The sequence below is a fragment of the Kogia breviceps genome, chromosome 8 (genome assembly GCF_026419965.1).
Source record: "Kogia breviceps isolate mKogBre1 chromosome 8, mKogBre1 haplotype 1, whole genome shotgun sequence".
In the NCBI taxonomy this organism is placed as follows: Eukaryota; Metazoa; Chordata; class Mammalia; order Artiodactyla; family Physeteridae; genus Kogia; species Kogia breviceps.
In genome coordinates, this window is record NC_081317.1 from 58,682,774 (window position 1) to 58,699,933 (window position 17,160).

General features: G+C 39.1%; 1 protein-coding gene across 1 annotated transcript in view; it reads left to right on the forward strand.

Annotated features, from left to right (window-relative positions):
- The window catches only part of FREM1 (FRAS1 related extracellular matrix 1), a 144,787-nt gene that overhangs the window by 90,589 nt on the left and 37,038 nt on the right, over positions 1-17,160 (forward strand). The window contains exons 22-24 of the mRNA XM_059072960.2: positions 2,235-2,430; positions 6,333-6,597; positions 14,125-14,539. Of these exons, the coding sequence (XP_058928943.1) occupies positions 2,235-2,430; positions 6,333-6,597; positions 14,125-14,539 (876 nt within the window). The remainder of the gene's footprint in view (positions 1-2,234; positions 2,431-6,332; positions 6,598-14,124; positions 14,540-17,160) is intronic.

Genomic DNA, 17,160 nt, shown 5'->3' on the forward strand with positions numbered 1-17,160 from the left:
ACTGATTCTAAAGTTTATCTAGAGAGGCAAAATACCCAGAATATCTAACACAATATAGAAGAATGAAATTGAAGGACTGACACTACCTGACTTCAAGACTAATATACAACTACAGTAATCCAGACAGTGTTGGTTTGGTACAAGAATAAACAAACAGATCAATGGAACAGAATAGAGAGCCCAGAAATAGACCCACACAAGTGTAGTCAACTGATTTTTGACAAAACAGCAGAGGTAATACAATGGAGAAAAGATAGTCTTTTCACAAATGGTGCTCACCAGTCTGATTCAGACTTTGTGTGTGTGATGTCCAAGAATCAACCCAATACAAATTATACATCAGTCACTTGAGAAGGTCACTTGAGTAATCCATCAAAATATCTATTTGAATGGTGGATTAAGGCTAGCAACAGTAACCACCAGCCATCTCCAATGTGATTATTTGACTGAATGCTTAACTTTTAATGTAATGTAGGTATAGCCTGAGAAAAGCAGCAAGGATTCATTCTGTGTAGAACAGCTTGATTGTCTTAGATTGTGGGCACCATAGAGAATCAAAGTGAAGAGCAATCACTGATTTAAATTGAGGTGCAGCTGTGTCCTTATTTCATTTCAAAGAGTAATGAAGCAGAAATGCAGTGACAGCTCACACATTTGGGTGACATGGGATCTGAAGTGTTTTGGTTATGAGAAAATCCAGATGGGTCCATGTTCCCAATATGGCGCCACAGAGTTCTCTCCTAGCTCTCTAGGGGTTTTCCAAGTCTCTCCAAGACCAGGGACCAGTCCTCCTGGACTTTCTCACGCATCCTGGTTTTCTGGTTGACGTTCCTGCATTTTCCCCACATTGAGACTGAATCTTATTTTCTTCCTCTTTTGGGGCTTGCAAATGATTTTGTCACGTCAGAGCTCACACTTGGGAATGCAAGTGGGGAATTAGATGGAGATGACAGAGAGCAAAAGACATCATCTTCTGTATTTACTTTCTGGGAAAAGATTATAAAGAAAAACATTAAATAGAATTGCAGGCTGTTTGGTTTAAAACCTGAAAGAGAATCTGTTTTAAATATTAAATTTACAAACAGAACTTATAATGCAGACAATGTGCGTAATTATTATAATATAATTAACTTTCACCCAGTGAGCACTGGGGCAGAACTTACCTGTGTGCAAACATTAGATGGGCACAAACATTAAAGAGGAGGGAATTTTATCAATTAGAATGACAAAGGGAAGTGGTAACACAGTGAGGGGAGAGAAGGCATGTGGAATAATGTGACAAAGGAAATTTTTTAAAAATCGTTTAAATTTCTATTATAGTCTCTTAAACCAGACAGGAAAAGCACAAGATAATATCATATAGTAAATTTTTAAGATGACATTTTGCTTGAATTACTTCAAATGACTTTACGAGCCCTTCTTAGGAAAAGCTGTGCATTTTTAAGAGAAAACAGTAGAATTATTAATCAGAGACAGATTTCTTATTATTGTATTTTCTAATAGTCTCAGTTGTCAGCTCTCCCTCAGCATAAGGACCTCTTTTAATTGAAAATGCCACAATTTCTGCACTGAGTTCTGTACAGAATATATGCTTAACTAATGCCAGCTTATTAGAAGAGCATGATACATAATACATATATGATATTTGCAGTTATTTTTGTGCTGACTCAGGGTATAAATGTAGCGAGTGATAGGGACTTTGATCATTTTGGGTCTTTAGGAAGCCTAAAAATGTGTGGACAGTAAATACACCCTTTCTATTTATGTTTTATCTACTTCAGATAAGCCCAGTGACAAACCAGTTTGAAATAATAGGTTTTATTAGTTGTGCAATGATAAGAACTAAAAACAAAAAAGGAAACCCCAAATGAGACACATTTAATTTTTAAAGAATCAATTCCAACAGCTCGATTACCCACCTGCTCTCAATAATTGAAATATTTAATCAGCTATGATTGCTTGTGTTAAATACCTTGGAAATAGCACTGCAGTTGAATTGCCACATGACTTTGTCAAAAATCCTTTGGTTAAAGCTTGTTTTGTCTCCAAGGCCTGAAATTGTTTTAATATATTTCTTTAAATGGAAAATATGATGCAGAATGGCAAAAAATTAAATCTAGAGTTTTCCTGAAATATCATTTATAATGGAAGTTTTCAGAGGATATGGAAGATGTCCACTGACACAACGTGGGGGGGGAACCCCTGGGCAGCTGACTAATTCTGACACCTTTCAGATAGGGAGGGACTGGGTCCCTCTCCATCCTGGCATGAAATGCACTCAGGAAGAAGTGGATCTGAACTTACTGAAATACACACATACCGGCGCAATGGATTCCCAGAACCGAGACAGCTTCACCTTCTACCTCTGGGACGGTGACAATAGGTCCCCTGAATTTGACTGTTACATCACCATCAAGGATATGGGAAAAGGTAAAGCATTTCTCTCAGGGTTTATTGGAAACAACTTTTACAACCAGAAGTGAGCTGGTGTAAGCCCTTAAAGGTTTTCCCCTCCCTCTCTCCCTCCCTCCCTCCTTCCCTGTCTCCCACCCTTTCTCCTTCCCTCCTTTCCTTTCTTCCTTCCATCCTCTATACTTGAAATTCCATCATTTATGATTTGATCCTTTGACTCTTCGCTTGCTTTGCCTGGGATCTATGAGATTTATGAGTGTAGCCAATTCATTTGTTATTTTCAGTATTTCAAAAAGCCTATTAAAAATCCAGCCTTGCCCACAATATGGCTGCACAGGGTACTTTAACTGTCAGGGTTTTAAGCTTTAAGTAAAATTTTACCAAATCAATGTGATGACTCTAGTTTTATCTTCAGGGACTGAATTACTACTTGAAAACAGAGTTTGAAAGGAAAAATATTTTCAGTAGAACAATAATAAAGGAAATACAAACAAATGTGTCTTAAAATAAAAAAAAATAATAGAAAGGAATTATGTTATTGTAAAGGTTGGAAGTTGTTTCTCTGTTCACTTTGGAAGTGCTGACAATACTCTTCAGGGACAAGGGAGAATGCTGTAAGATAATTATCTTCTTGAATTAATTAAAGACCATTTGCTTGATAGGACTCAGCAGCACATGAATGGCAGTAGGAAGAGATTGAAAAAAAAAAACTGGAAAGGAATCTCAGCAAGGGAGAATGTAAGCCCTCAATTCCCAACATGTCACTCACTACCCCATACTTTTCCTTAGAGCTTATGTGAGGAGGGTAAAGATCCTATCTAATTCATCTGTATAGTCCAGGATCTATATATTCCCAGGACCAAGCATAGTCTTAGATCCTCAGTATGTGCTTGATTGACAGAGTGCTTTCTTTCTTGCCTTGGCTGCCAGGAAGCTCAGAGCTAAATTAAATTGGATGCTTAGGTACAGTAGAAGTTTTACTTCATATGTATGGTAAAATTGCAGTTGTTCTGAATTTTTTTAAGACAAATTTTAAGCTAGCTTGATTGATTTTCAGATGTTTATTTTGGGGCTGTATAATAATATATTTTATTTGCTTGTTTCCTTGAAGATGTCTAATAAGTGACTCTCAGATAAGCTACATGTTACTGTACACATTTATTTCTCTCTGCAAAAGTAAGACTGCATTCATCATAAGTATTTGTCCAGGCAAAACGTAACACAAGTAAAATGCACCTAATGTATTAGGGCAGGTTATCCTGTCATTGCCTTACCGAAATGCATTCCCTAGCATGGTGGAGGAGAGTTCTTTTCCGAGCAGCTACCTGGGGATTCTTTCTAGCTAGGGGATCGTTTGTCTCGAAGTCCTCGGAGTCACTTTGAGAGTGAGATATGGAAGATAATGAGAGAATTTCATGGGCTAGGCTTGGAGATAGCCACAGTTTCATGTGGCTGAACTGCAGTCACAGGCCACATTAAGGAGTCTGGATAGTAGAAACTGGAGCAGTGCATCCAGGAAGAAAAGGCATTGAGGCTGGTGAGTGCCTCTCTAGTCTCTGCTACAACTGACATGTGATTATTTTCAAAAGTATTTGTGAAAACTTACATCAGGTAGATACATTAACCTGTGAACATTTTCAGAAGTTCATAATTACTTTTTTTTAAAACAACGTAGTGGTGTTTTATCTCTGTACAGTGTTCTCTCCTTCCCCTCCTCCTTCACTGTTGTTGTCCTTCCTTCCTTCCTTCCTCCTTTCCTTCCTCCCTTCCTTCTTTTCTTTCTCTCTCTCTCTTTCCTTCCTCCCTCCCTCCCTTCCTTAGCATCAGTTTTCTCAGTTTGCAGTGTAACTTTATAGCCATAATTGTTCATCTCTAAATGAAACTATACTGAATTGTTAAACTAAATCAACACTAATATTAGCATATTGAACACTTGGGTTATTTCCATTTGGGAGCTATTGTAAATAACATTATGCCTTCCCATTGTGCTGTGTCTTCTGATATGTGCAGTGACAAAAATGACATGGACATCTTTGAGAGAAGTTGAGAAGGACATTGTCTATAGTTGACCCTGATCCATACTCTGTCATTACAGTGCTGAAAAGTTGGGTTCAGGCAAAACCTAGATGCTCCTCCTCCACTTAGCTGTATCTTCTGCTCCTGGTGAAACCTCCTGTGCGTGATTTTTGTTTCCCTAGCCTTGTTCATTCTTCTTACTTCCTTGATGTATTCATCTTGACTCCCTCTGAAGAATCTGGGGCTCAGGTTTTGATTTAAAATTTGGTTAGTCTTTGATTCTTAGGTTGGACATAAGTTGCATAGCATTTTGAGTTAAAAGCATAGTATACAAGAAAGACCAATTTGATAATCTAAAACAGGGTTTCCCTGTCTTGGCAATATTGACATTTTGGAAAGCATAAGTCTTTGTTGTGCATTATCAGATTTTTAGCAGCATCTCTGGTCTCTACCCACTGGAAGCCAGTAGCACCTCTCAGATAGGATAACCAAAATGTCTCCAGACATTGCTAAATGTCCCCTGGGGGGCAAAATTGTCCATCATTGAGAAACACTGGGGTAAAATTATACCTCCTTGATGTTTTATTTCCTTATAGGACTAAATATCTTTTCAAGATTTTATTGACTGTATTTTTAATTTAGAAATGACTTGGCATTTATTTTACACACATTTCCTTTTGGATATTCACCGTTTTAGTGTTAATTTTCAAGAATTCCTTATATATTAACAAAAGGAAACAAAATAATAAAATGTTTGAGTTTGTGCTCTTGGGTCAGACACTAAAGCTCCACCTTTCATAATTGTGTAATCATTAGCAAGTTGGTTAACATTTCTACACCTTAGTTTCCTCATTTATAGCCTGAGAAATATGACAATACCTTAACCCTGTAACTGTACAAAGTAGAAACTCTATAGTATTTTATTTTAGTTGTGATCATTTTTTTAATGAACCTCAGGTGAGCAAAATTGGATTATAATCCTTAGTTTGTGAAACACTGTATCCTTTGTCAATGTGTGATCCTCTTCTCCTTTGCTCATTCAGCCACTCATTCATACAGTCTTTTAAACACACATAAGAACACCTATGTAGCCACCACACATACAAGGACTGGAATATTAACAGTATCAAACATCTACCTATGTGTTCTTTCCAACCTCCAGTGAGAACCACCATCCTGAATTTTGTGTTAATTTTCTTACTTTTGTTTATAGTTTTCTGGGACTTGCTCACTCAGCTAATAAATTTGAATAAGCTACATCTTGTGTGGTTGCATATAGTTCTAGTGCATCTGTTTTGCTACTGTACAAAATTGAGTTGTATGAATAGACCACAGTTTGTTTATACATTCACCTTTTGAGAAGGCATTTGGGTTGTCTCCATTGTTCTCAGTTACAAACAGCGCTGCCATGACCATTCTAGCACAGATCTCCTGGGTACAAGTGCATGTGTTTCTCTCCAGCATGCAGCTGGAGTGGAATCACTGGCTCAAGGCACAGGTGAGTATCCAACTCTTTACAAAATAATTCCAGATTGTGTACCATTTTACACTTCTACCAGACTCATATGCAAGATTCTACATCCTCTTCAACACTTGGTATCATCAGGCTCCTACATCCTTGCCAATCAGAGGGTTACATGATGGCAACTTATTGTGATCTTGATTTATATTTCTGTGACTATTCATGAGATTGAGCATCTTTTGTGCCTTTATTGACCATATTTTTATGCCTTCTCTGTGATATCTGCTTATGTCTTTGGCTGAATTTTTTTATTAATCCTTGTTATAGAAACCTTGCTATGTCATATTAGTTTTGATTTCTGCACAGTTTGGCCTTTGCTTTTTACCTTCACATTTTATTTTTAAAAATTTGGTTCTTGACCACAACCTCTTCTGCCATGCAGGTGATATTGTCATCCGGGCAAAACCACTTTTGGTGTCTAAAGGTGACAGAGGTTTCCTGATGACCACCACCCTTCTTGCTGTGGACGGAACAGACAAGCCTGAGGAACTTCTCTACGTCATCACCTCCCCACCACGATACGGCCAGGTCGAATATGTCCACTATCCTGGGGTCCCCATTACAAGCTTCAGCCAAATGGACATAGCAGGACAGACGGTCTGCTACGTACATAAGAGCACGGCAGCTGCCCACAGAGACACATTCAGGTGAGCCCCGAGGAAACTTTTCAGAACTCCTTCTTTGGATTAGTGCTTAGAAAGACAAAGGAGGGAAAAAAATGGGTCCTTCTCCAGCTCTGGTGTAAGTATGCTCTTCATCCACTCCCTCAATGGATGAAAGGGAAAGGTGCACAATTAAAATGACAGCAGCCAGCCAAGAAATTAGGGCTCGTTGTTTAAAAATAAACACCTAAGCAGATCTCAGTGCAAGCTGTTCCATGAAGAGACATGTGAAGACCTGAGGACCCCCACTAATGAGAGCTGTGGAAAAGTAATTTACCTCTTTTTGAGTATGTTTTTCTATCTGAGGAAAAGGAATTTGCTAGTAAACATTTGGCATAAGCAGACAGTGCCTTTTGACACAATGTGTTCTGGTAACTACATCATAAATCATGTTGCCATAAAGTGGATCGTATTTCCCCATAGAAACCGTGTTATAATTGGGGGCTGTGCACCTGTTCAAGGATTCTGTATCAAATAAATCACTGGAAGGAATAACAATCTGTTGAAAAGGCAAAGATACAACATTAATGAAAGTCTACATTCATTTAAAATACTGAAATCTGTTTCCAGTCACAGAAAGCAAGAAAAACTGCAGAGGATATATCATTTAGCAGTTTTCAAAGCTGGCTGAACTTGAGTTTCCCCAGGGACCTCAGGGCTGGGATGAGAACCCAGAAATCTTGGACTAGCCTTTGGGGACCATGGTACACATCTAACCCTGAATTTTACCAATTAAGAAGGAGGCCCTGAGAGCATTAATTCATTTTCCAGACACATAGGACTTCTGGCCTTCAGTATAATTTCTACTATGTCAGAAAACAACCTTCAAAAGAATGCTATAAAATAACATAAATGTCGCAGACTCCTGTGTTATTTGACAGGTTCCCATAAACTATCAATTACACTGATATACCCGTGTCCAAATACCACTCTCCTCTATCATATATCTTATCTCTCTAAATTCAATACGTCTGCTATGATAAACAGTGTTTAAATGTCAGTGAAGATGGTTTTGCTTGCCTTTTTGGCACTTGGAATGATGATTTGAAAAGATGATTTGGATAGTTCAACTGTTAAACAAAAAAATCCAGGGGAGTTTGAGCTAATATCTTCTTTTTTCCCTTGACAAATGTTCTTAACAAGCAGATAATCATTTGGTGGGTCACTCTCTCAATAACCAATTCAGTGCTTGAGTGTTGCTCAGTATTAACTGAAACATCAGAAGTGGGGAATACTTTTCCCACTGGTTCTTTGGCTTGGGAAGGCATAGGCCTGGGGTCAGTTCCTGCCTTCATTACATCACATCTCTGGTTTTCCTCAAGTCACACATTCTCCTGTGCTTGCATTAACTCTTCCATGAAAAGGAATGATGCTCATATTAGCTGCCTCAGAGAGTTGCTGAGAGGTTTAAATGGGCTTGTGTACATAAACTTCTGAAAACAATACATGACACACAGGAAGAACAAGATAAATATTGGTTTCTGTTTTTACTGTTACTATTGTTGTTGTCATTTTTGTTGTTATCATTGTTTACTATATTCTTTCCTTGGCCCCATTTTTTTTCTCTCCAGTCTTTACAACACTAAGATTAATCTTGGAGGAAAGAAGGTATAAAGAGCAATGATGATTCTTTTTTTCCTGTTTGCTAATGGAGGGTGGATGCTTCTTGGCTTAACCTAGGTATATCAGATTCAGGGCTTTTCGTTTGACACCCATTTCTGGGACTTCTTGTTCCTGTCCATTCCTGCTTCCCCCTGTCAACGCCTATGGGAGAGTCTGTTGAAGACATTAATGACTGTATTGGAGAAACCAGAGATCCTAGTGGTGAAGCCAAAGAATGAACATGTAAAGATGTTGAGAAATAACAATTAGGTCTTAATCAGATGGTAGTGATGAGCTGTAAATGAAAAACAAAATCCCTGATGGGAGAATTGGTGATACCATAACAGTTTCCTAATCCACATGCATGGAGAGTCATACTAGATGGTGTTTTAGAAATCATTCATCCCAGGAATGTCTAAACTTCTAGATTCTCAAGAGACTTACCTGAGAGGTTTAAAAAATTCAAATTCTTGGGCCTTACCACAGAGAGGCGACTTTGGTAAGTCCAGTTTCGGGCCCAGGAATCTGTATTTTTAAAAGCTCTCCAGGTGATTCTGATGCTGTTGGGACTAGCCATCTCCAGTTTGGTCCAGTCCATTGTTCCAAGTATGTTTTGAGGAGTTTGAAGATTTACAGGAGGCTTCTGAGGGCCTCCTAGAGACAGAAAATGAAGGGGCTGAATTGGTGGGATTCTGCAGCTCACATCCCAATTTTCTGAGATAACTTTGGTTTAGTTTTTTGGTTTGACTTTTAGTTTGTTTTGCACACTGAGCTTCTGGGCAAGGTTTTCTTTTAGCAAAAAATCTGTGGTTCTATTTCCTAAACTGAGTGATTAGTACCACCAATGATACAAAGGTGCAAAATGATGTGGGCTGGTACAGGAAGGAGACAATAAATAATAGGGATTCAAGAGTGGGAAACTACTCCCTTTTAATTCTCTCAGTCCTTCTGTTTCTAGAAGGAAGTCTCAGGCCTGTGCTCATATGTCCTTAACAGCTCTTCAATATTAACTGTTTTCCCTTTTTAGCAAAGAGTGTACAGGCCTCAGGCTTCAAGCCATTGGCCAACAATATCTAGCTAGAATGAAAAACAGTTTGTTTTCCTGTATTTATTTTTATAGTATTTGTAGTGATTAAGTTTTTATGAGTGAAAACTTTGAGCTTTTAGTTTTTAAAAGGTTTCTTTTCAAGTACATTTATTTAAGCAGAAAAGTAAATTGATATAAAACAAAACAGTTGGTGATAAGAGTATAGGTAGTACTAGAAAATGGCAGCAATTGTGATGATGGTGTTTGAATGACTTAAGATTAGGGAACAGGTCCATAGAGAGACAGTAAACAAACAACAAGGGTTGAAAAACATTGATTTAATCCAATCCCTTCATTTATATGTAGGAAAGCTAGTATTGCTTGAACACTCGTAATGCATCAGGCAGTGTTCTAGACCCTTTTTTGTGTGTATATCATTTCCCTTAAGCCTTACACTACCACCTTGTGAGAGATGTCTTGCTCCCATTTTATGGATGAGATAATTGAGTTTCCAAGAGACAAAGAAAGTCACCTAAATTGACATAACTAAGTATCAGAGCTGAACTTGGGCTGAGATCTCATTTGGAGAGGTCTTTCCATTATACCTGGTTGTACCAAAAATTTGTGGACAATTTGTACTTGTGGGAAGGAACCTTCTCAATGTGTCATTCTGATGTTTGGCCAGCAGTTTTACATATTTATAATGGAAGAGCCTAGCATCTGCTGAAGACCCTCCATTTAATCTTGTCATTTCACTAACCCAGTCATCAACTGCTGTGTTGTTTGTCAAGTGGCGCTCAACCAAAGCTGAAAGCCTGTTTTAATGAAAGTGTGATTATGGTGCTTTTTAAAAATTAAATATATGCAACCAATCTAATCACCTAAATTTATGTTGCTTGCTGTTAAATCTGGCAAGGAATTTGGCTGGGTAGAAGAGATAAATTCTGCGGCAGAGAATTTTCCCCCTTCTCTTTTTAATGTAAGCTATGGCAGCATTAATTAAACGGGGGAGTTTCATGGTCAGATTTTACCTTCTGCAAAACTATTTTGTGAATCATAAATTTCTCCTGTATTGTTTGGTGCTGCTGGCCTGGAAGAAAGATTTGGCATCGCATTCTGGGACAGATGACACCAAGTGATTAGCAAGCTGACTTCAGCTGCTGGCAGCCGGGGACTAAAAGAACATGCTAATGTCCTCCATTTTGACATGCCGGCTGGACTTTTTTTTTTTTTTTTTTTTTCTGAAGAACTGGCTCTATTTATGATTCCATTTTTATCTTTTAAATGCCATGACAGATGGCAGATTCTTCAGCCAACTCTATTGCCAGGAAATGCAGAAAGCTTGAAAGCACCATGGTAATGGTGAAATCAGACCAGGCAGGCACCCCAGACAAATCTAAGAGTCATTCCCCCAATTTCATGAGACAGTGGTCATCTTGGCTATGTCTCTTCTCAAGGGAGGGGGGGGTAACAAAGGAAATGGGATCCACAGAAGGAGCTGCTACCTCGATACCACCAGCTTCTTAAGCTTGGAGTGGATGCCATAACAGTAATGACACTATTGTTTTAGAACTTGAAAATATGTTTGGAAGGTTTCTTTTGAGGGGTTTGGTAGTGCAGCATTTGTAAGATCATCTGGTCAACCTTTGCAGACACGAAGCACTGACCTTGTCTCACTGGTTCTGCTAGGCTTGTTTTTTTTAATGGGAAGCCAACCATGACCATCCTCCCTGTCTCTCTCTCTCTGATAATTTTTTCTGCCTGTGAGTAGTTTGCATTGTTACTTGTGAAGGTGGAATGATGTGTGTGATCCAGTCATGTTGAGGCATTGTGTCCTTTTCACCGCTGGCTTCTTAGCTTTCAGTCAGTGCAGACAGCTGCCTTGGGGTCCCAGCTGAGATCGCTGGCCTCAGTAAACATATTTCTTACTCTTACATGGTCCCTCTCCGGCTTGCCCTCATTCCCATCTGTCTGATGGCAGGCTGCCGATTTCCGACATGGTCAAATGCCCATCAGAGGCAGGGAGGAGTCTGCGATGGACCGCCTGGATCAGGAGAAAACTTCAGTGCCCCCCACACGGATCACACACACACGGATAAATGTGGCTGCCTTGAGACTGAGCTTGGAGGACCTTTTTGGGCATTTTTGGAATTCAGTCTCCAGAGAAGAAAGTCAGAATCTGATACTCAAAATGACTGCCTCTGATGAGCCCCTGGCAGTCACTGGGGCTCCTACTTCACCTCCTTTCTCCTGATGGCTGCCTCTCCCCTTCTCTCCCCTTCCTTCTTCTTCCTTCTCTACCACTATTTGACCTGCTTTTAATGGGGCACAAAGACTTTAATTCCACAATTAATGCTAATACTAGAAATACATGTCCTCTGGCTTAAATTTTTGCTCAACTCTAAATGGCTAATTTAAAACTCTCCACAAGAGCATGTGTTGATATAGGGATCTGGTAGGGAATAGACAGCCACTTTATTGTGAAAGAGGGCAAAGTTGGAAGCATGAAACGTGCTTCTGGAGGGGTTAAGTGAAAAAAGGAGAAATTGGAGGCCCTGAGGGAATGCATAGTCTCCTTATTTTACCTCTGGTCAGATGATAGGCTCCAGGGAGGAAACATGAAAAAGTTAACAGGAAAACAGTGGAATAAAGGCGTAATTCCATGAAAAGCTTCCCCTGAGAAACAGACCATAATTTTTTTTGTACCTAAAAAATGTATATCGCTTCATCTTTGAAACTGTCAAGGTGACTAGTAAGTAAAAAGCTGAAGTACACACACAAATATTTTTCTAGGTGTGCTTTTTTTCCTTTTTTAAAAAATAATGAATTTTGCAAACACTTCATGATCCAGCAATGAAATTGCCCTCTTTGCTTAGAATATATTTGTCCAAATGTATTTTTTTGTTTTAAGGAAACGATGTGATTTTGCTCAATCTACAATTCTAAAGTTAATTCAGTATTCTTTTCCAAACTGTAAAAATAATGCCTTGGACAAAATCAGGTTATATTCTTTACAAGACAAGGTGTGTGAAATGTCAAAAATGTGCTTTATCATTGGTATTTCACTTAGCAGTTTTAACTTTTTAGACAAGGATTTCTATGCATCATATCCTATTTTCCTTGTAGGCAGTCTTATCAACTAGATAATTAGAAAGCTCAAAAATTTTAGCCTAGCCTTCAAAGCAAAATCTGTATCAGCCAAACTCATCTTCTTTTACTTTTTGTCCAGTTGCTGTTTGCCCTGAGTCCTTCGCCTCAGTCAGACTGGCTGATTCATGACACCCACACAACCTGGTTTCACATTCCCTCATGTGCAAAAGCAAAGCATCAGCCCTCCAACCCTGAAGGATAAGACACATTTTGTAAAGAATGAAAAACTTGATAGTCACATTTGTCAGATTAGTAAAGTAAATATAAACCCCATATCTTCTCTAGTTTTGAAAAAGAACCTCCAAAGTAAATTATTACATAATTTAATGTTTTATGCTACTGCAACAGTTTTACACATGTTTACATCCATGGAATATAAGAGTATCTCTCTCCCCCATGAATATTTCAAGCACCTGGTACGTGGAGAAAAACGAATAGACACAGCTCTGTGATTATTTCAAAGTACATTTCTTTGGCCTGCGGTGAATGTGTCAGTTCCATTTGAGTAGTGATTCCCTAACTTGTTGGAGTTTTAATAGTGCCTTTTGTGGGCTTAATTTCACGATGGTCTCAATAGTCCTTCAAACAGAAATTACATGTTGAAATGTTCTAAAGATCATTTCAATTAGTTTAATTTTGAGATTGGCAGTGGTGGGTGGAATGTGACTTAGTGATCAATATAAGCAGAAACACATTATGGTATCACAGAACCTGCCATTGTAAGAAAGATTTTGCTCACCTTGGATTTGTATCATTTCAGTTTTCTCTTTGTAGGTCTGCAGTGGTACTCAGGCACCACAACTCTTTCTTAGTGGACTGCTAAACCAGCATTTATTAAAAACTCTGCAAGAGCAAAAGGTGTGAGGTCAGAAAACCTGGGTTCTGGTCCCAGCTCTGTCTCCTACCTGCCTTATGATCTCCTGCCACATTTCTGAACCCTTGTGCTCTAATTTTCTTTTCTTTAAAGCAGGGGAATAATCATCTAATGGCTCTCCCCCATATCTTGTCAGGGGCAAATGTGGAAGCTCAAAGAAAAGTATATGAATTGAGTGAATTAGCCAAATTTAGCCTACTCAGCATTTTATTGGATGAGCTTCCAATGATCAGTCTTAAGAGTTTAGCTTATTATAGCACAGAGAGATCAGCTGGGTGCTTTGTGACCCCCTAGAGGAGTGGGATAGGGAGGGTGGGAGGGAGACGCAAGAGAGAGGAGATATGGGGTATATGTATAGCTGATTCACTTTGTTATAAAGCAGAAACTAATATACTATTGTAAAGCAATTACACTCTAATAAAAATGTTTTTTAAAAAAGTTTAGCTTATTAAATTCTCACCAAAAAATACAGTTGCAAAAGTCTAAATATATAAAAATTAGTGTACTCTTCCAACTAATGCAGTGGATCTGAAAGGATGTGAAATTCCTATTTGGGGCAAGGAATTATACTAAGTGTTGAAACCCTGAGAAATATCATTGGTACACTCTGCCCCATCATGTGAGTTACCATCAATGTTGATGAAAAAATACTTTGGGAGTTAGAATGGTCCATTTGTGCATTACCTAGTGATTGGTTTAATGGATAGAATAGTGTCCTCCTGAAAGATCTGCCCTTGAGTTTTCATTTGCATCCCAACACGACATATCCTTTAGTAAAGGTGTGTATTGTTATCATTTCATTCCAGTAGATGGTGACACAAGAATCCATGTTGAAGGCTGCCTTGCCTCTCTTTGCCAGATTCATCGTGAGCAATGGACTGCAGACCAAGCCCGGGGTGTTTGAGATCACACTGGAGACTGTGGACACAGCCTTACCCGTGGTGACCAGGAACAAGGGGCTGAGACTGGCCGAAGGGGCCACGGGCCTCCTCTCCCCTGACCTCCTTCAGCTTACCGACCCTGACACTCCAGCGGAGAACCTCACCTTCGTTTTGGCCCAGCTTCCACGACACGGCCAGCTCTACCTGCGGGGGACAGTGCCGCTTCCACACAGTTTCACTCAGCTGGACGTGGACAGCGGGCATGTGACCTACAGGCACTCGGGAGGGCACTCTCGCACCGACTGCTTTACTTTTGTGGCCACGGATGGGACAGACCAAGGCTTTCTTGTGGATGGGAGACGGTGGCAAGAACCTGTTTCATTCACCATCCAGGCAAGTATGACAAATCCATGGTCCTTGGCCAGAGATGTGGAGAGAACAACTTCCAGGAGAACTGCCACCTTATTTCCTTCCTTCTTTCATTCAAATGTGTAGTGTGTGTCTACAGTGTGCCAGGCACTAAGGAAGGCACCAGGCATGTTAATATGAACAAAACAGTTGTCCTCCCTGTGTACGGGCTAATGACGGGCCTTTGGAGTCAGTGGTGGTACAGAAAGGACCACAGAACATGGGCTTTGGAGTCAGACACACCTAGGTTGGAATTTCTGTTTTAAACATTTTAATAGCTGTGTGACCTTAAAAGAGTTCTTTGACTCTTCTGATTCTACTTTGCCTTCTTTGAGAAACAATCCTTACGCATTGTGGTGAGAATTAAATAAGATTAGGTATCCAAGGTACTAGCACATTGCCTGAAATACATCAGATATTCTATCTCTTGTGATTACTGTTACACCATCTAACTACACTATTATGTTGATGCCTTTTGGTCTGTGTTACCTACGGCATTTTAATGGTTTTCAAGTAAACACACAGAAACTTATGAAGCAGCATCAATATTACACATGTATTAATGGTGGGGATAATAATGGTAGCAGCTACAATTTTTGGAGTGTTAACTGTAGGTCGGACCCGCTTTCCATAAATCTCATTTAATTTTCATAAAAATCCAATGAACTAAGTTTTATTACCTCCATTTTATAAATGGCCAGGAGTTCAAAAGTTAAATAATTTGGTCAAACACACGTAAAGATCTCAAGTCTTTTTGATCCCCAATGCTGTGTCCTTTCTATGGTACTACGCTGCCACAGTTGTGTTGACTGTTACGATGGTTCTTGGAGGGCATAATGTGTGTTTCTTTTTTAGTCAAAACACATCAAGTATGTTCTGGCTCTCAAAGCCTTGAATCCAGTCTCCTTGGATATATTTCACCCTGTTCTACACACTTCCACCAACAGCAAAAAAAGATATAAATCTGTCTCTTAATTCAGGATACAATCTGATTATGTAAAATAATAATTTTCCCTTGCTCTTTCATCTCTGTCTTAGAGTTCTCCATAGAAACAGAACCAATAGGATGTATATAATTTATATACATATAGATTATGGGGGGGGAGAAAAAGAGAAAGGGAAAGATTGATTCAATTGATTTATGTTCAGAAATTGGCTCATGCAATTGTGGGGTCTGACACATCCAAAATCTGCAAAGCAGGCCAGCAGCCTGAAAATTCCAGCAGGAGTTGATGTTGCAGTCTTGAGTCCAAAGGCAGTTTGGAGGCAGTATTCCTTCCTCTTCAAGAGACTTCAGCCTTCTCTTAAGGCCTTTAAATGATTGCATGAGTCCCACCCACATTACAGAGGGTAATCTGTTTGACTCAAAGGCAATTGATTGAAATATTAGTCCCATCTACAAAAAAATGCCTTCACAGGAGCATCTAGCTGGTGTTTGACCAAACAACTGGACATCAAACCCAGCTAAGGTGACATCAAATTAACCATCACAGTCTTTATCTAAGGTGGGATCTGAGGAGGAAGGTGGGGAGTTATGATAACATGGAGTGGATACAAGATGAATCTTTGGCATGAGGGTGGTCCAGAAAGTGGAATGAAATTATGTTGTACTGGGAGAAAAGAGAAGGTGTTGATAATATTGGTACAGTATGTCAGAAGTACTTTGCACATAGTAAAATTACTCTGTTTCTTTTTAAATTATGTTTTACTTGTTGTTAATTTCATCCCACTGCAGTCTGTTAATATCTTTCTCTTGACCCCTGACCCCCCACACGATGTAGAGAAATGTCACTGTACTGCCCAACCTGGAATAATGTTCTGGTCTATTTGGTTTCAAATTTGTAGGAGTTATTAATTCTGAGTGCAGGCGTAAGAATTCCACACTACACTCCAGAACAGAGAGGGAAAAGGGGATACAGTTTGAAGGGAGTACCAGAACTTAAATCAGGTTTCTCCCAAGACCAAAAATATCTTAAAGAACATGGTTATCATAGGAGAGTTATCTCTTGGAAGTTGTAGAATTTACTGATAGGGAAATATTCAATACATGTTGTAAAGGTTTTTCATTAAAAGTACAAGGGTTTCCTTGCTTTGTGTGTTAAAAAACAAACAAGCAAGCAGACAAAAAAACCTCACAAGGAAAGCCTCAAACTTTCTCCCATAATTCCGCTGAACTTCCTGGTGTCTCTGAGCCAAGAAGTCAAACAATTTAGGAAATGACTGACCCCTCCAGCAGTGCAGGAGAGTGACCTCCTCAGTCTCTTGCTTTTAAGAGCTTTTTCTGGCAAGACAATAAGACGTCAGCCACCACTGAGTGATGAATTGGTCCAAATAGGTCTACGAAGCATGGGTGCACTACTCTTATGGTCCCAGCCTGGGTAACTGAGGGCAGAGCTACTGGATTTAAACACAAGACTGATACCAGCAGGCACTAATCTGACATTCATTTTGTAGGAAATCATGTCTATCTGACCAAGATTCTGCAGTCTTTTTTAAAATTTATGTATAGTTGATTTACAATGTTGTATTAATCACTGCTATACAGCAGAGTGATTCAGTTATACATATATTTACATTCCTTCTTTTTAAAAATATTCTTTTCCATT